Source organism: Hesperophylax consimilis, chromosome 9 (assembly GCF_061612785.1).
Source record: "Hesperophylax consimilis isolate HC1 chromosome 9, BYU_Hcon_1.0, whole genome shotgun sequence".
Lineage (NCBI taxonomy): Eukaryota > Metazoa > Arthropoda > Insecta > Trichoptera > Limnephilidae > Hesperophylax > Hesperophylax consimilis.
In genome coordinates, this window is record NC_142844.1 from 1,287,980 (window position 1) to 1,308,565 (window position 20,586).

Below are 20,586 nucleotides of genomic sequence, written 5' to 3' on the forward strand. Positions count from 1 at the left end.
CTCCAAACTGTCTGGAGCCAGTGAGACTATGGCATCCCTAATTGGGGTATGTTGTGAGGCTGAAGGTAGTGAAGAGGGGAAGCAGATGGAAGAGGAAGCTGGAGAAGTTGGCTGGTGGCTCTCACCAAACACGGCCAAAGACATTTCAAGCAACGTTTAATAACACAAATTAATCAAATAAAATTTACTTGCGCACGCCGGGATTCGAACTCGTGACTTATGGCTTGCTAGTCGAAAGCCTTGCCTTTCGACCACGGAGGCTGTCAAAGCTTACATTAGCTTTGATTTTGTAAAAACAAAATATCTCAGTTTTCTTCAAGTCAAGTAATAATTTACTGTTCATTGTTCCACCAGCTCATCATTATATATTTAAAAAAATTATGTCATTTAACAACTATTATTCCCCTCTTGTATATGTTTGGCGCTTGCATACCGCCACCTAACCATGTATGCGGGGACATTGGAGGTCTAGAGTCCTTTTTTATGAAATTGTAGAGTCATTTATACCAAAAAATTAGCTTCCTTTCGAGAGCCCCGAAGGGGTGACAATAAGTCACCTATACCGGGACGGGAAAGTGGTGGGTCCCTCCAATGTTCATGGGCAACAACTAGTTGTCTTATATTGTGTATGTTTTGCTTAGAGAAAGATCTAGACTTTTAGGATAAGTGGGAATTAGTGTCCAGATCTAAGCCAGTAAGAAATCTGTTGTATTATTTAATACGGTTCTTAATAACTTATTCACGTAGCCGCCTACTTCTGTAACTACTTTGGTGCAATATATTAACAACAATGGAGGTTAAACTTAGTAGCGTATGTTCAACTTTATACTGACAGGTAACAACATTCCTATTTCATTGTTTGAAAAAATAAGAGAATTAAGTTACCCATATAATTATGTGACGTTATATTTGTAGGCCTCCGTGTTTTTAGAAATGTCTTTAGCCGGGTTTGGTGGGCAGATCTGATAGCCAGATACTTCCACACCTTCATCTTTCCAATCTCTCTCCCCTCCCCACTACCTTCAGCCTCACAACATACCCCAATAGTAGATGCCATAACCTCATTGGCTCCAGATGGTTGGGAGCAGTTGGGACTCTTGTGTTGTATTTACATTTTAAAAAAAAAAGAGATAGGTATTGATGCATACCATATTATGTACCTGCGCGTTCAACACGCTCTTGTGTCCTGTTCAGGGTTGATCAAAGCAAAACGAACTCTAATAAGCAGAATTCTTGCCTGAACAGGCACAATTACAATAGCGTATTATCCAAAGTTGATATTTTCAGTTCCGAACTTACCAAATACAAGAGGTTCATAAAAGAATATTTCTCTGATGGTTTGTGAATAATGTTTATGTCAATATTGTTTATATCTTTATTATGATTTGATTTATACCTAAAAACCTCTCTCCAAGGCTATAAATATATTGTTTTGTAAATTTTTCTTTTTATATAATCTTTGTTTTGTATAATTTATTTAAATAACTTATTCCATATTATGCTGTCTCAGTTAAAGTCTCAATGAGTATACCCATAATTGGTTTTATGTTACTATATAACACTTATTTTTTAAATTACTTTTTAAAGCTTTACTTCTTTGTTGTGATAATATTGTACTGTACTTATTGTTTCAATAATAAGATTTTTTTATTTTTATTTAATAAACTTGGTTGCATTTTATCCATTGACCAATTATATAACTTATACATCGATGATTTTATCTGCATATATATTGTAAGAAAATTACTCTTTCTGACCTTTTATGTTCATAAAATGCAATTTCCCAGACCTAGATTATTCTGTAGTAGCTGTTTTGTACTTATAATAATAATTAATCAACAAACAACAATAATTATTGTGAAAATTGACGTCAGCTATGAAATCATTTTTGCAATGATTTTCTAAAATATCCACAATCAACGTAAGCCAATAATGCATAATATTATTGTAGGTTTTATGCACCGATGAATGCGTGTACTGTGGAGGTGTTTATGATTACTTAACGGTGTAAATAATAAATGGATGACGAAACCCTCAAATCTAAATTCACATGTTAATTTTTCTAAATTTATGTTAGAAAGCCTACAGTTTCATACACATTTCGATGTATTGATATGTTGTTTTTAATAAAACCTAATTGCTATTTAAATCACTAGATAATACTTAATTAAAATAAATTTCAAAATTTATTGGACACCATTAAGGTAACACATACACATATAAAAATAAAATTTAAATAAATCCAAAGAAATTTATACAAAATAAAATATGATATGATATTTATACAAAATAAAATGCGAAATGATATTTGTACAAAATAAAATATGATATGGTATTTATTAAAAACAAAATACGATATGATATTTGTTCAAAATAAAATATGATATGATATTCGGTGACCGGATAAATGATAATTTACATCTTTAAAAAGTTATATAAAGTCATGGAAAGTGATGAAACAAAAACGTTATTAACTGGGTTAAGAAGGTTAGGTTAGGTAAGGTTTAATTTTTTTTCATCGTTTCTAATGACTTTATATCACTTTTTAAAAGTGTGTTGAATTGTCGCTGTGTTGAGTTATCATGGAACCATGATATTTATATAAAATAAAATACGATATTTATTTATTTATATATAAGCCTAAAAAGGCTTTTACATAGAAGTGATACATGATGCAGTGTACATAGGAGAATATCTGTATTATACAGGAGATACTGACAGTAAATAGATTTAATCCATTGTAAAGAAAGTACAAAATACACAATTGTAAAATTGTGATTACAATTATAATGAGAAAATATTAAGAAACAATTAAAAACATTCAGCATATAGTGTCGTTTCCACCAGGAGATAATGTTTTTTTGAAGTTTCAATTGAAAACAACAACTGGATAATGTTCTTTTAGAAAATACACAGGATTGACTTTTATGGTGATAGATTGTAGGTGTTCAGTTTTGATAGATGGAATAGTTTTCCAGTTAGAAAGAAACTACTTCTGAAAAATAATTATTACAGAATTTTTAAAACTCTAAAAAAATCACAATGGTAGTAAAGTATCAGCTAAAGTGAAAAAAAATGCTTTTTGTTGAATAAATTAGTTTGTGTCGCAATTTCACAAGCGCATCGTTCTTTTTAAGAATATTTTCCGCAAATTATAGATTAAATATCATTTCAGTGCATGGTTTCTGGCGGAAGTTATTTACGTAATACGTTATTGTAATTATAAATGTATTATTTATTAATTAAATTGCACTTAATTAATATTACTTTTGTCAGATGACCTACATCAAAATGGCACGGCTAAACTCATAATAACGAGTTATTTATTGGACGTAACAAGTGATATAACCATAATGAAATGTTGATTTGAGAACACCTGCAGTCACTGTTAACAAGGAAACGATTAAATAACGAAAGAGAATTTTTTAAAACTCTTATTGGACAAAATTAATTCAAAACATTAAAATTTCAATCAGTAGATTACCCAACAATCTGTTTATTTATTCAACACTTGAAAAACATAGAACAAACAGTAACCCCGCGCATTCTCTCATTGTTTTCAATTTATTTATTTAGTACTTTTAATATAAAACATCGATATTATCAGAATTTACTATTACTAGAAAAAAACTAGTGATGAAAAGTGTAAAAAAGTAGTCAAACAAGTGGATATTTCAAAGATCCATAGTTCATGATGGAAATGACGCAGCTAGCTGGATATTTCGTTCATCAAAACTAACTAACTAACCATCACACCGTTTCCCCGCAGGGGTAGGCAGAGAGGACGGACCGCCAAACAACTCGGTCTTGGCACACACTTCTTGCCTCATTCACATTCATACATCGTCTCATACATACTCTTCTATTATTGACATGGCCCGACTCGAGTATCTGATTCACTTGATCGTGCCATGTCTTACTCGGGCGTCCCCGACTTCTGCTACCATTCGCATTTGCATCATATATCCTCCTTACACTCCTATCTTCGCTCATTCGCTTTACATGCCCAAACCATCTAAGCGTCACTTTCTTAATCTTACTCATTACGCGTACATCAGCCTTGCACTCTGTGCGGATCTCCAAATTTCTCACACGATCATACAAGGTTTTACCATACATCAAATTTTCATCAAATGCTGTCCAAATTCTCCAGAGCTCGCCGTTTGTGAGTTTTTCTGCTTTTCAAATATTATATAAATACATAGTTAAAATTGGTAGCATTATAAATATTTAGAACTATAAAGAAAAGTGAACATCTGAAAAAATAAAAACATGAACGATGTTTGGCGTTTTATCCTTTCTGCCTACCCCTGCGGGAAACGGCATGATAGTTAGTTAGTTAGTTGGTAGAGAATCGTGTACATGTGTATGATCTAAGCCCCATCACGTAGCTCAATATGAATATTATAATATGTACATAAGTAGAACTTTACCGTGTGATGCATGGCGTGTCACAAGGCAATAATATGTTTCACTTGTAACGGCTACTTCTGTTAGGATCGGTCACTAAGCTCCTGTCATACTTGCTAATTCTAAAATAAATCATATTTACGGTGTTGAAAAATTAATAAATGCTTATTATGGTAAATACCTACTACCAACACATTTCAGAACACCTTCGTAACCTTCACTGGCTCAAGTGCCCTGAAAAAATCCAGTACAAACTGTGCTGGATGGTGTTTAAATCCATCAATGAAATGTCCCCACCCTACATCTCTGAACTATGCGTCCCGGAAAATACGGTCAACTCTTAGATCAGCAACATCATCAGCTGTAGGTAGACTGATAGAACCTACGCGCAAGCCAAATACTAAGTTTGGTGATCGCGCTTTCGGAGTATCTGGGCCGAAGGCTTGGAAAAAATCCCTCCGGAACTAAGATCCGTAACAAGTCCAACAGAATTCTGGTCTAAACTAAAAACTTACCTTTTTAAGCTGCCATACCCTTAAATTAAATATACCATTCCTGAGAGAAAGTCCAGTTATATTCAATCTTCCAACTATGTCCTAAATCCTGTATCTAAATTTCGCTATTAAACAATAAGATAATGTTAATTAAGTGTTAATCTCAAGTGACCTACCAGGTAAGTATTGTACTGTATATTATCTCCATAAATAGTTATTAATAACATAGATCACTTTAGAAATGTATTATAAATTTGTACAGAGCCATTGAGGTGATTTTGCACAAAAACGGCGCCATACAAGTCATCCAATTATTATTATTATTTTATTAACTTGAAATTATAATAAAACGATGCGATATAGCGAAAACTCATGGTTTAGAAAATCGTAAAGCTTACATTGCATGTGGCGTCCTTACTAGGACTAAACGATGTCTTCTTATGTGATCATCTGATCATTGTATGTGGCGTCCTTACTAGGACTAAACGATGTCTTCTTATGTGATCATCTGATCATTGTATGTGGCGTTCTTACTAGGACTAAACGATGTCTTCTTATGTGATCATCTGATCATTGTATGTGGCGTCCTTACTAGGACTAAACGATGTCTTCTTATGTGATCATCTGATCATTGTATGTGGTGTCCTTACTAGGACTAAACGATGTCTTCTTATGTGATCATCTAATCATTGTATGTGGTGTCCTTACTAGGACTAAACGATGTCTTCTTATGTGATCATCTGATTATTGTATGTGGTGTCCTTACTAGGACTAAACGATGTCTTCTTATGTGATCATCTGATCATTGTATGTGGCGTCCTTACTAGGACTAAACGATGTCTTCTTATGTGATCATCTGATCATTGTATGTGGTGTCCTTACTAGGACTAAACGATGTGTTCTTATGTGATCATCTAATCATTGTATGTGGTGTCCTTACTAGGACTAAACGATGTCTTCTTATGTGATCATCTGATTATTGTATGTGGTGTCCTTACTAGGACTAAACGATGTCTTCTTATGTGATCATCTGATCATTGTATGTAGTGTCCTTACTAGGACTAAACGATGTCTTCTTATGTGATCATCTCATCATTGTATGTAGCGTTCTTACTAGGACTAAACGATGTCTTCTTATGTGATCATCTGATCATTGTATGTGGCGTCCTTACTAGGACTAAACGATGTCTTCTTATGTGATCATCTGATCATTGTATGTAGCGTTCTTACTAGGACTAAACGATGTCTTCTTATGTGAACATCTGATCAGTGTATGTGGTGTCCTTACTAGGACTAAACGATGTCTTCTTATGTGATCATCTGATCATTGTATGTGGTGTCCTTACTAGGACTAAACGATGTCTTCTTATGTGATCATCTAATCATTGTATGTGGTGTCCTTACTAGGACTAAACGATGTCTTCTTATGTGATCATCTGATTATTGTATGTGGTGTCCTTACTAGGACTAAACGATGTCTTCTTATGTGATCATCTGATCATTGTATGTGGCGTCCTTACTAGGACTAAACGATGTCTTCTTATGTGATCATCTGATCATTGTATGTGGTGTCCTTACTAGGACTAAACGATGTCTTCTTATGTGATCATCTAATCATTGTATGTGGTGTCCTTACTAGGACTAAACGATGTCTTCTTATGTGATCATCTGATTATTGTATGTGGTGTCCTTACTAGGACTAAACGATGTCTTCTTATGTGATCATCTGATCATTGTATGTGGCGTCCTTACTAGGACTAAACGATGTCTTCTTATGTGATCATCTCATCATTGTATGTAGCGTTCTTACTAGGACTAAACGATGTCTTCTTATGTGATCATCTGATCATTGTATGTGGCGTCCTTACTAGGACTAAACGATGTCTTCTTATGTGATCATCTGATCATTGTATGTAGCGTTCTTACTAGGACTAAACGATGTCTTCTTATGTGAACATCTGATCAGTGTATGTGGTGTCCTTACTAGGACTAAACGATGTCTTCTTATGTGATCATCTGATCATTGCATGTGGCGTCCTTACTAGGACTAAACGATGTCTTCTTATGTGATTATCTGATCATTGCATGTGGCGTCCTTACTAGGACTAAACGATGTCTTCTTATGTGATCATCTGATTGATCATTGTTAAAATTATATGTTATTACTTCAAGATCTGTTCATTTTTTTTTTCAATATCATATATTTGTAAATTTGTTTGAGTTCCGCGTCCGATAAATCCTGTCAAGATGGTAGCCGTGTTTGATGGTACCTTTTTACTCCGCAATAGCGCATGAGCGTTGCGACTTTTGCGAGCTCAAGTCGGAGTAATCAACAATTCGAAAGAAGGTATATTATGTATGGGTATATTTAAAATAATCACTATTTCTCACTACTATTTTAAAATCAAACAAAAATTTATTTTCAGAAGCAAATGATGAGTTTGGTGGTCGAATAAAAATCATAAGTATGATTGTTTTTTAGATATTTTAACGTGCATTATCACAAATTAAGATAAACAATAATTAAAGTAAAGTATTAGCACACTACAAACCTGTGACTGAAAGGAGTGAATGCAATGCACACCTTACGATTTAAAAGGCGGCCCAAAAGTATACCCAAATGCCCAGGGACAGTGCAACACAGATAAACAATTCAATCAAATAAATCAACCGAAAGAACGCATTCTAAAATCTTTTCGAGTTCTGTAAATATAGGTGCATTCGATGTGCATTCAACAGACACATTTAGTTATGCTCGGAAAACAGGTAATAAACAAATATGCAATGTTTAAAAACCCTGCGCTAAAGATTCTCTCATTCCTCAAAATAATAATTCAGTTGGGTCACGAAAGTTCCGAGATGATGCTTCAAATTTTAAAAATCTTTTTTGAAATTTTTAGGTAAAAATTTAAATTTAAATAATATATATTTAGGAATCACAAATGGCTGAAATTCAAACATAGCATTACATAAAGTTTTAACATTATATTGTGTGAAAAATTTATACTGGTACAGTTATACAAGTGTACACCATTTTCAAAAGACGAGAAAAGGATACCTTGTTCACACAAAGCATAAAACAGCTTTCTCTTAATCCGTATCGAATATCCTTTAGAAAGGATTTATATTACAATGCATGATTCTGTGTCTGGTCAGTTAATAGTTTACTAAATAATGACAAAAGAAACCGCAATGTAAATGAACCCGCAATGGGTAAATTGTTCATTTTACAGCGGTGGAAACATTCAGGTATAAACCTTTAGGGTTTTCCAATAAGAGGTGTTATTTTGAATAGCCCGCTATTTCGGTAGATGTTACTTATGAAGCTCTCATTTTTAATTTATATACATAATAAAATAAAAAAAGTGATAAGTTATAAGAAGTGATGTGTAGCTTTTTTGTATGTGACACCTCACAAGAGTGTCCCTGCCTGTGCAGTGTACAGACAAGGGAACTATGTCACCACCCGGTTGGGCGGCGTTGTGAGGCGGAATAAGGTAGGGGCTGTAGGAAGGGATTTGTTAATGCGGGCCTTGAAGAGGCTCGGATTATAGGAGGGAGGAAATACAGATGCCGGTAGCTCGTTCCACATACGAGCCGACTTACACAAAAACGAGTCGTAAAAACGGCCCGTTCTCATGAAGCCAACGTCAACCGTGAACGGGTGTTCAGTTCGTGTCCGTCGAGTTTCGCGCACGTGCACCGGTGCATCAGGAATCAATGCTGCTAGCTCCTTGGAGCAGGCTCCATTGAAATACCTGTAGAACAGACACAGCATGCCTACATTGCGTCTATGCATTAGAGAAGGCAATCGGTCTGTTAACAACGGATTGTCAATCAGACGGATCGCTCTCCTTTGCACAGATTCAAGCAGGTTTATCAAGTATTTTGGGGCACCAGCCCAAAGGTGGCTCCCAAATTCAACAGTTGGGCGGACTTGAGACTTGTACAGGGTCAGCAGCTGGTCACTTTGTGGCAAGTGTGTGTTTATGATAAAATAATAAAAATTTATAATTTTTAATTTTATATACATAATAAAATAACACCTCTTATTGGAAAACCCTATATTTTTTAGATTATGGCCGAGAATGTTTAGAAACGCGAAAGTTAGTAAAGTTATAATCATCATCAAACATACTAATGTCGGTTATCTGTGATGTGCGTTAGTTATTCCTGCGTGAAATCTAGTTCAATATTCTCAAATTTGATTCGAATTTACATGTCATTTTAAAAATTGGACCAGATTGTGTAAATAACAATTCAGACAAGTGTAGGTACCATATAATATAATAATATTTTAAAATAAAATTATTTTATTCGTGTCTTTTAAAATGGGAATTATTAAATTAATAAAATATAAAGTAAATTCATAAAATATGTTTGGTGTATATATATGTATACATAGAATAAAGAAGAACAACGTTAAAGAAGAACGAAGTAATGCCTTGTGGATGTGTTTCGTGATTCAAATATTTGGCCAATCAAACACAACTGTATTTCACGATGATTTACGATATTCAGATGGGATAGATATCTTATATGTCAGGCGAGTGTGGAGAGACAGATCGCTGGGCTAAACGGAAAATTTGTTTCCGTTCAAATTTTGGGAAGGCACATCTAGTTTTCATCTTTATTTTATGGGTTTATGTATAATAGGTACCTTCCATTAGCAATACGCGATACGAAATGTCAATACAAATATCGGTACTCTTTTAGGTTATGATTGTATTTCGGTTTTCTTAAAAAATTTTCAAATTTTAATTACTTTATTACAGAAAATATATTTTCAAAAATGAAAAAAAAATTACGAAAAAATATTTATTTGTAGTTTGAGAACGTTCATTATTTTACACAGAGTAATTATTCGCGGTTTAGCATACATAGTATGTACATGTACAGGAATATAAACATACCAATGCTTCCATCTAGCGGAGAGTAGAAGAAAAAGCAAACTCTCAACGTAGTTGAACGTAGGTAGTAGGTACCCAATTAAAATTGAGCCGCCTTCAAAGTACAGCTCCGTGTAAAGTAGGTACCTACTGAGATTAAATAAGCAAGTCAACCAATTTCAGTTTGATGCACAAAACTTAGCTGGCAGCCGTGAAGAACTAAATAACTATTTTGTAATCCATTGCATTTTTAGTATCCACAAAATCTACACTACCGACGCCACCGACTTCAAAGAAAGTATAAACCAATATGGCGATCTATATGTTTGTATTCAAGTTTATTTTATCTGGACAGATGATAAATTATTACGTAATCATCTCTTTACGAAAATTATAAACAAATGAAAAAGATAAAAACATTGCTTTAGTGATAATATTTTTTGCCTGATATTATCGACTATAATACTCGGGCATTATTTTAAAGAAATGAACTCGAAGGGATGCTTAAAAACGAGTTGAAAAATGCCGACTTAATCGAGAATTTTATCACAGATGGATGACTCATTTGCCATTTTCAGATAACAATATATCATATCCAATATCGATATAACAACAACATAATTAGATAAGACTCAGACACGCATCAATGAAAGATCGAGTATTTTTATCTGCGAGTTTACCGAAATCCGCTAAGCGCCTGGTTAACCACTATCTTCATAACAACCGCTTAGCGTGAGACGCGGCCCAATGTTGCTACTCGAAGAGATTTCAGGAGTTAGATCGATATTTGCACGACATCGTAATAATAATATTAAAAAGCACTTTTCTAAAATTAAAACTTATAAACTCAAAAAATAATCTAATAAATTATATTTCAAATGATTGATCTTAGCAATAATATTTAATAATTTGTGACCCGCAAAAATAAATCGTTTTAGGTTAATTTATATAATACAATATTTAGGTAAATTTATTTAATCTAGAAACACTTGTACACGGTGTCCAGAAACTCGTAGTATCGGAAAACTGGTGAATTTACATCTTATTTGGAGTCGATTTTGTTACGCAAGTTTTTTGCTTCGAGCTTTGGTTTTTGAGTAAATCGAGTCCGAATTTTTAAAATTTTTAGGTCAATTTTGAAAAAAAAAATCAATCGCTGGGGGGTTAATATCAGCTGTTCAATGTATTCTAAAGTATGTCGACACGTATACCCGGTTCCAAAAGTTTTTTTTAACCCTTTAATTACCGAAATGAAAAATTAAAAGAAAAAATCGAAAAGCTCGAGTAAGAAAAAAAAGTTTTTGGGTTCTCTACGATTCGCCCCTAAAAAACGAGTTACACTAATAAGCTATTTATTCGAAATTTAAAATATTTCTTCGCGTGTTTCTCTTCATTTGAGTTTTATGGCATGAGCCTAGTTTGGTAGAAAATCGCTAAATCGGCAAAAAATTAAATCTGCACTTAATGGTTCGAACAAAACAATATCTTATTCAGAGCAGTAGGTATAAAAGCTTATTATAATATTACTTTCTGTAAATCTCAAATAATGTGATTCATTCAAATACCAGAGTTCAATGCCTGTATTTTTTATAATTTCTTTTTCAATATTTTTTCAATACATTTAAAAATATTTCGATTTCGTGTTTCAATATTATGTTTAAAATTAGAATTCGTATTTGATTTTGAAATTCACTCATGCGCTCGAGGGTGCACTGCAACAAGTATTTTATTACTAGTTACTTTGAGATAATAATACTATAAACACGAGCGTTGACGCTTTTGATGTTCCAGTCATGATTGCATTTGTAGGAAAGCAGACGCAACTTAATGGGTCAAGTTATTAATATTCCGTAGTTATTCTAGACCGCTAGTTGAACTAAATAATATTACGTGAGGAGAAAATACGTGCAAACACGAAGGGCTAAGGTAGGTATACGTAAAACTCAATATAAAACTATCCAAAATAGAATAAAGGGAACATCCTTGTAATTAATGGTTAAGAGATTATTTAACTAATAGATACCAAATCACAAAAGTGAATTAGATAGTCTCCGAACCAATGTAGATGGTACTTGGGGGTACAACAAAGGTTTGTTCTCGGACCTGTTCTGTTTATAATGTACAAGTTAAAGCATTGAATATCAAAAAATAAAATTATTTGCAGACGACGCAATACGTTGATATCCATAACAGGAGAAGATTCTGTATGACCTCAACGGTGAATCTGAAGACATAAATAATGTATCAATTCGACTGGAGAAAAATAAACTAAAATTGAATTTAAATAAATATGAACATTGGAAAAAGAGTACCTGATTAAAAAAAAACAAAAATTTTGATGGAGAGTGAAACTTTGAAAGAAGTGCATGCAATTAAATATTTGGGTTTAATACTGAACTCCAAACTGACTTTTTTCCAAAACAAAAGACTTTTTTTTTAAATAGACAAAAAAACTCAATATTGGGAAGAATAAGAAGATTCCTGTATTAGGCGACAATCATTGTACCACACATTAGTTACTGTAGCAACGATTGATATACGAAACAATTGACAATACTACGAAATAGAGCGACGAGAATTAAACTGAAGAAAAATAGATAACGAATGTAGGTAGGTATATATGTAATAAGGGGGTTCGGCGAATTACCGGAAGAAATTCAATTGGAAGAAAATGTACGAAAATATGTGATTTATTTTAATATATTTATGCATACAAGGACTGTACTAGGACAAAGATGTGTATTATTGTATCCAATTAAAAAAAAAACAATATTTCTATGTTCTAGTTGTTGGCGTATTACCTACTTAACGTAGTCAAACAAGAAATGTTTAATATTATTTTTTAATGGATTTATTTGATGGATTTACACTGATTTCTAGATTTACAAAGTAGTATGACAATATGGAAGATGCTCGTACCTGTCGTTTCCCAAATAAATAAGTAGAATATAAAAGTTATATGTGGGTTAAGTCTTTTCATCATCTGATAGTATTACTGTGCTTACATCAGCTGTACAGCGACGGACTGTTGTCAACGGAAGTGGCGCCATCTGTATGATCCGAAACAATACTATACGCTCGTAAAAATCGTCCGAAAATCCCTTCTAATCCGGACAAATGCATTATATTTTCCTATAATCTTTTGACCCATAAGTCACGGCCGTCTCTATTGACGACTTTCATTTTCTCATTGAGAGTCCCAACCAAAAAATCGCATTTTAATGTACTATTTTATAATTATTTTTACTTAAACTATCTTTTTATTAGTATTATACGGACAGTGGTGTAGAGTGATAAGTTTTAATAATATTTCCCAGCCACAGAAGCACAACTTTGTAACACTTTGTACTCACCAGTACCAGATTCTTGTGACAGAGAATCTGGAATTTTAGATACTAAAAAAAAACTACTCTAAAAAAACGATTATTCCAAAATGCATAATCTGAAAATCAACCAAAAAAAATTGTGGTAAAATATTTATACTCACGGTTCGGGGGGTGCTTCAGTGGCGTATGCTTAGGGGGAGGGGCCCCGAGGCTGACGTCACTCTGGGAGCTGTGAGGGCTACTGCGGGCGCTGCCCCCCACCATGGGGGCCCCCTCGGGCAGCCTGCTCCGAACTCGACGGCTGGGGACAACACAAAAGGTTGAAGACACGACACTGAAAAAAGGATGACTTCTTTTTTAAGACTTCCATTTGCTAGATACTCTCAGTACGCCCCGGTGAAAGACCACCAATCAGAATTGAAATGGTTTTTCGTGATGTTTATGTTTTGTTTCTTATGATATTACTCACATTTCTATTTTTTCTGTTTCTTTGTTTTATTCTTATTTATAAATATATTCTTAATTGAATTTCTGTATGTTTATTTAACTATGTACCTATACTCTCTATGGGATAAGTGGGAGAACGCTTACCTCCCCACATTCAGGAATAAAAACCATTATTATTATTTTTAGTGACCATATCTTGATAGTCAGGTGCTTAATCCGAAAGGTGTAGGATTCTAGACTCGACGAAGTAGACATAATTATTTTAATACTTGTTTTTATTGTTTAATTTAATGCACGTGTTTCTCGAGATATCTTCAAGTGACTCTCTAATGAGATTCCATCAATGTTTTCCCTGGTGTTTTCGGTCACTTGTCGAGCTTTGTTGCGGGAATAAAATAATTATGTATTTATTGTTTTGGTTTTTAATTCGTAGAACTCCATTTAATTTTTTAAATAAATTTAAAATAAATCAAATTTAATAATGTTATAATAATTTAATGTTATAAAAATTTATTTAAAAAAAATAAATAATAATAATAATTATGCTTTCAAGAAGCATTTATGAAGATCACTACATTGAGGTGACCACCGTTTTGCCGAAAATTATTGCATTTTGCAGGATTTTTTAACTGATTTAAAATAACTATTATCAGAGTCATTTTACGAGGCTTGCATAATATTATGCTTTTATCAATTTCACGAGATAATATTAATATCTTGTGAAAATGATAAATATATGAAAGTGCTAGATAGCTTAACATTTCATTCAAAATGGCCGCTGGCTGGCCACGATGTATTTAATAGTGGATTTTTTTTAAATTTACTCTATTTCATTTATCTAATAATATAATTAATCACAAATTAACTAAATATAAAGACTCATGGAGGAATTAGGCGCATCTACAAAAAAACAGAATCAAATCCCAAATTTACGAACACGAATAAGACGTCTTCAGTGTCTAGACATTAAAATAAAAGTGTTAATAAAATTGATGGTAAACATGTTTTCGGGGTGAGCTTAACAGATCGCCTGGTCACCTGAAGAACGTGAACGTTCAACAATAAAATATATTGCATATCGCCCGCAAATACCACGACCTGGTCTAGTTCACTCGCAGAAACAGTATGGTGCCATAAAACAAAGAGAACGTGAGAGATTAACCCACTAGAAAGTAATGAGTAGGTACCTACATAATTGGGAAACATTCGTAGACAAAACAGACAATCAAAATTCAAACAGTTGAGATATGATTATCTAAGCCGAAAACACAAAAATGAATCTTAGATAAAGGAACTCCAGTCAAAAATATTTATTCATACAGGTCAATAAACGACGATTCTGAATATGTACGTATTATTATCATTAGTAGAATTTATAACTTTTCATTTAAAATCGAACGAAACACTATCACAATAAAACACACCGTTTGGTTGGTTCGACTTCTAATTCTGACACGTTCTGACATTACAACCAGTGAGTATGCGAGTAATATATCTGTGATCTACAATCTATTTTTCTTTCGTTGTAAAGCAGGTTTTTAAACACCGGGAATGTTTTATCAGATGCAGTCATTAACGTAATTTTGCACTCTGGTTCAATACAATAACATTAGTGACGAGATGCTAACATTTTACCTAGTGTTCTTCAATGTAAAAAGAGGACAATCTGAAGAATTAAAAACGTCTCGACTCCCATACAAAATACAGCGCGTGTTGAAAAAAACGTCCACAGATTTGGTACGATTTTGGGAGACATGAAAAATTATAACTTTGAAAATTATTTTAATTATTAAAACTAACTATAACAATAAAAGATAGACTGACATTTAAGTTAGAAGGTTATTATTACATTATTGATAACGTTTAAAAGGGGACTGGAGTTCCTTATAGGCCAGTGCAATTAGCGCCAAAAAGGGGGTCGCGATCGAAGTAATTCCGGTAGTCCCAATTTTTTTATATGTTATATAAACTGATCCCCTGATGTAAAATCTGATTTTCCGACCTTGGCACACCTGTGCTCGCGCCGCCATTTTGGAAAAACTGGCCGAAATCGGGCCAAAATCTAGTTTTTCCCAAATATCTCATTTCCAATGCAAATTTTGGCTTAAGTATCTTAAGAAGTATAATAGAACATAAAATAACCTACAACTTTTGTTAATAAAAATTCTTCTATCTCTAATAGGTACCGAGGTAGAAAGTCGTAAAGGTGCGTATATTTTTGAAAAAACAAGTTTTTTGCGGGACTAAGTTTGGTTTTTTATAAATACCTCGTTTCCAGTGGAATTTCATGAAAATTTTATTGATACCAATTATGTAGAACATAAAATTTCAAAAAAAACTGTGCCGTTTTATGTTTATATAGTTTTTTACCGATATAAAGAATAAACAAATCTAGGTAAGTACGCACAGAAAATCTATCACGGTTTATTATCAAGTTATTAGATTTTTTTTTGCATTTTTAAATACAAACATCTATAAATTTACTAGAGGGCACTTCGGTATGGGGGGGGCTACCCCCACCCTTCTACTCCTCCCCTCCGGTTCCCTTCAGTTGCCGCGTGTCACGTCTTGAGCCTGGAGCGGAGCTTCACAGCGTCAGTGTCACAGCAGCGTTCAGTTCGAAATGATTCAGTGCAATCGTGTATGAAAGATTTACAAAAGAGGGCTACTTTACGATCCGACCGTCTCATAAATTTTGGTCAGGGATTTGGTCTGACATGACCATCGAACAAACTCTGATGAGATCGATGAAAACATCTGGAGGTTTGACCCAAGGACGGGGAATCAGAGACAGTTCCATCCTTCGTTGGACTGCTGGATTCGTTTATCTGCATAACATTTGTGAGGGTATCGAGTCATTTTATGGGATTGAATCAGGAACGTCAGAGCAACATTTATTTATTTTATTTATTTATTTATTTATATATATAATTAGTACATTTATTTATAACAATTACAGGTAATAAAGCCTAAGACGTTATAATTGTACCATTTATGCAGTGTATATGCAATGCCAAAAATCTCGTAAATGCGCTATAGGACACAAAAAATAAATCTAATTTCTTATCTACCGCATTCAAAAAGCACGTAGCTCTCCCCACAGGTGAGTTCATTAATAAATTAGTGCGGCTTGCTCTACTATATAGAAGATTGTGATGACGTCCTCGAGAGTGAGACTCTGGTACAAAAAAATTTAATTGGGCCAGTATCTCATTATTAGATAAGTGACCGTTTATTAGTTGGAAAAAATATTTAAGCAAAGCAATACCTCTACGTGTCTCTAGGGAGTGGTAATTGGTCATGCCTAATATATAAATCGATGGGTAAAGCCAAGGGTAACGTCCATAGAGCCGCGAGAATAAAAACCTTATAAATTTTTTATGGACTCTTTCAATGCGTAAAGTGTATGTTAATTCATGTGGAGCCCAGATGATCGAGTTTGATTCAAGTACACTTAGGACTAATGTGTTATATAATAACGTCAGTGTTTTTGTGTTACGAAACGGATATGAGTTTCTAATTACGAAGCCGAGAAGCCTGTATCCTCTGCTTATTAAATCATCGATGTGTTGGTGAAAGGTTAGTTTGCTGTCGTAAATAACTCCTAGATCTTTGATTTGATTTAGGTGTTGGAGAATAATTTCATTGATTGTATATTCAAATACATGCGGTTTCTTTGATCTTGTATAGGAGACGATATTGCACTTGGGTGTACTGAAGTTCAAGCCATTTATTTTGGCCCAGTTTGAGACGCAGTCAATGTCACGTTGAAGGAGAATACAGTCAAGATGGTTTTTTATTGAACGATATAGTTTCAAGTCATCTGCAAATAGTAAATACAGCGAATGTGTGATGACTGAACCAATATCGTTGATAAAAATCAGAAACAGAAGTGGTCCAAGGATAGACCCCTGAGGAACTCCAGAAAAAACTGTGAATTCCAAAGAACTGGAACCCTTATAATAAACAAACTGTCTACGATTTCGAAAATATGAAGCAAAAAAACAGAGTAGTCTTTTGGAAAAACCAAATGAAGCTAGCTTATTTAGAAGAATGTCGATGTCAACCTTGTCGAATGCTTTTTCCAGGTCGAAATAAGCAACATCCACCTGTCCCCGATTGTCGAGAGTTTGTGATAAGAAATCTGAGATGCATAAGAGGTTTGATGTTACTGACATCTGGGGTCTAAAACCATATTGACGGTCATCAAGAATTGGATTAACGTGATTAAGTATATATTTATGTAGAATTTTCTCGAATATTTTCATGATGGAACATAGAACGGCAACTGGTCGATAATTCCGGATATCGCGTTTATCTCCCTTCTTGTAGATAGGGGTTATTTTAGTTAATCTCCAGATGTCTGGGAGAATCCCGTTTTTTAGGCAAACATTGAAGAGATGACATAATGGTGGTATTAAAAGGTCGGAACAACCCTTTAGTATAAATGTTGGAATATTGTCAGGACCGATGGAGTGAGGTTTCTTTAAATTTGAGAGTGCCTCCTTAACATCTTTTTCTGTAGATGTAGCATGTAGAGATGAGGCCTGCAAGAATTAAGAGGGATGATCGAGACGTTCAAACTCTCATTGATTGGTTTGCTTGCCATGAACCATTTCCTAAAACAAACGTGATTATGTCTATTAGCAGTGGCACAATCGGGGATAGCAAAGTCACTTGTCACATGGCTGAAAAGATGGGGAAATTAGCTATGTCTAAAGTTATCAACAAGAACTTTGGAAACCTACACTTAAAACGTAATGATGCAATAGTTTCTCTTGCGGCGGTGACCAGCAGTGTCAAAAATCAGGGTGTGACTATGTCAATAGATCCATTAATGCTATTCCATCGTATGTGTATTGCCAAAAAGTCTGAAAGTGAACTTAAATAATATTTTCAATATGAACTCTCTCCTGTACCATTGTCTCTTTTCTCAGAAGAAGGCATGCGCAAAAAAACGAAGTCTATATTTTATTCATCATTAAACCCTCTACCAAATAATACAGAACTGGGAAGCAGTAAAATACAGGTAATTGATGGAGGATATTTACTGCACAAAGTTGTATGGGGCTCGTGCTCAACCTTTTTCAGTAATTTTCCAGAAATATGTCAGATTTGTACAAAATCACTATGGATCCAATGCAGTAGTGGTATTCGATGGATACCCATATTCTATGGAAAAGAAAAGCACTAAAGGGGTGGAAAGAGCACGGCGTGCCAGAGTTACAACTTCTGCTGAAGTTTTGTTTTTTGAAAGCATGCACCCACAAGTGCCACAGGAAAAGTTTCTGGGAAATGAGAAGAACAAGTCTCGTTTTATTTCCCTATTCAGAACCTCATTTGCACGATCCCACATAACGACAGTACAAGCTGAAGAGGATACTGACGTTCTCATAGTGAACACAGCAAATTCGTTGTCATCTCAACATGATGTATCTCAACATAATCGTTGGTCAGGATATTGATCTGCTGGTACTCCTCACAGCTCTCTCACCTCTCAACGTATATTACCAAAAAGTTCTAACGCGTTGTACTCGAAAAAATGTTTTAAACACATTGAAATAGTTGAAAACATTTTATTACTTCATGCCATAAGTGGTTGCGATACAACTGGAGCTCCGTTCAGTCAAGGCAAACACAAATTTTGTAATATTCTTCTCAAGAACCACTCAGTGAATGAACTTGTTCGTGTATTTCAAGACCCAAAAGCAAAGACAGAAACAATCACTTTGGCTGCCGAACAACTATTTGCACTTTTGTATGGCGGCAACGAGAAATCAAATTTGGAAAATTTAAGATACATCATTTTCGTCAAAGGAGTAAAAAAGAACAAATTCAATTTATCCAGGCTACCACCCACCAAAGATGCAGTCCAGCAACACGCTTCAAGAACATACTTGCAAGTGCAGACTTGGCTTGATCACGATAAAGATCCGACTGAATGGGGGTGGAAAAAGGATGCTGTTGGGTTACTTACTACAGTAACAATGTTGAAGGAAGCTGCACCTCAGGCATTGCTGAACTTCATATCATGTCAATGTAAAAAAGGTTGCGCTGGAAAGTGCACCTGCAGAAAGTCGGGTTTGAAATGTTCACTACTCTGCATTCATTGCAATGGCAACTCCTGCGAGAATGCTGTAGAAGCCTTCGTTGATGACGATGACAGGAATATGATGACCCAGTCGCCAAAAATTTGGGTGATAAGACAGATGAAGAAGCTATTCAGGGCCAGAAGTAAGAAACTATAGTCAAGGGCTCGTACTTCTGTCTAAACTGATCTACCATTAATTTTATTTTTTGTTATGCTGACAACTTAACTAATAAAGAAAATAATGTCAATAAATGTTAATTTTACGAAAATACCAATTTTTTATCTTTTTATGTACCTTATCATCTTAATTGTATTAATAATCTTAAATGTATGTTGTGATTACGTTGATAGGCATGTCAGACCAAGCTGCGAGCACAAATGTAGTGGCTTGGCCTATTTTAGTGGTCTTCCCATTGGGAATGTATGGCGACCGATATGCTGAAATAGTCTATCTACTATATTTATAGCTAGGTCTGACACAGGCATGACGATTGTTGTCAACGTATATGTTCTTAGAACAATAATTGTTAAAGAAAAATAAAATCAAGGAATGCCAAGTTTAAAACACCTAACCTCAGTTTCAATTTTTGGCCTGGTTTTGGTGGATTAGAGTTTGGATACGTAATAGAGATAAAAAATATAAATTTTATAACTATTTCTTTAACGAAATTTTATTTTCTACAAAATTATTATCAATAAATTTTTCACAAAATTGTACTGGAAACGAGGTATTTATAAAAAATCAAACCTAGTCGCGCAAAAAACTTGTTTTTCAAAAATATACCCACCTTTATGACTTTCTACCTCGGTACCTATTAGAGATAGAAGAAATTTTTTTTAACAAAAGTTGTAGGTTATTTTATGTTATATTATACTTGTTAAGATACTTTAGCCGAAATTTGCATTGGAAATGAGATATTTGGGAAAAA

At 34.1% G+C, this 20,586-nt stretch overlaps 1 protein-coding gene across 7 annotated transcripts in view; it reads right to left on the reverse strand.

Annotated features, from left to right (window-relative positions):
* The window catches only part of toc (toucan), a 269,046-nt gene that overhangs the window by 190,382 nt on the left and 58,078 nt on the right, over window positions 1-20,586 (reverse strand). For all 7 annotated transcript variants that reach the window (XM_089635517.1, XM_089635518.1, XM_089635514.1 and 4 more), the window contains exon 4: window positions 13,281-13,420. In XM_089635517.1, coding sequence (XP_089491643.1) covers window positions 13,281-13,420 — 140 coding nt within the window. The remainder of the gene's footprint in view (window positions 1-13,280; window positions 13,421-20,586) is intronic.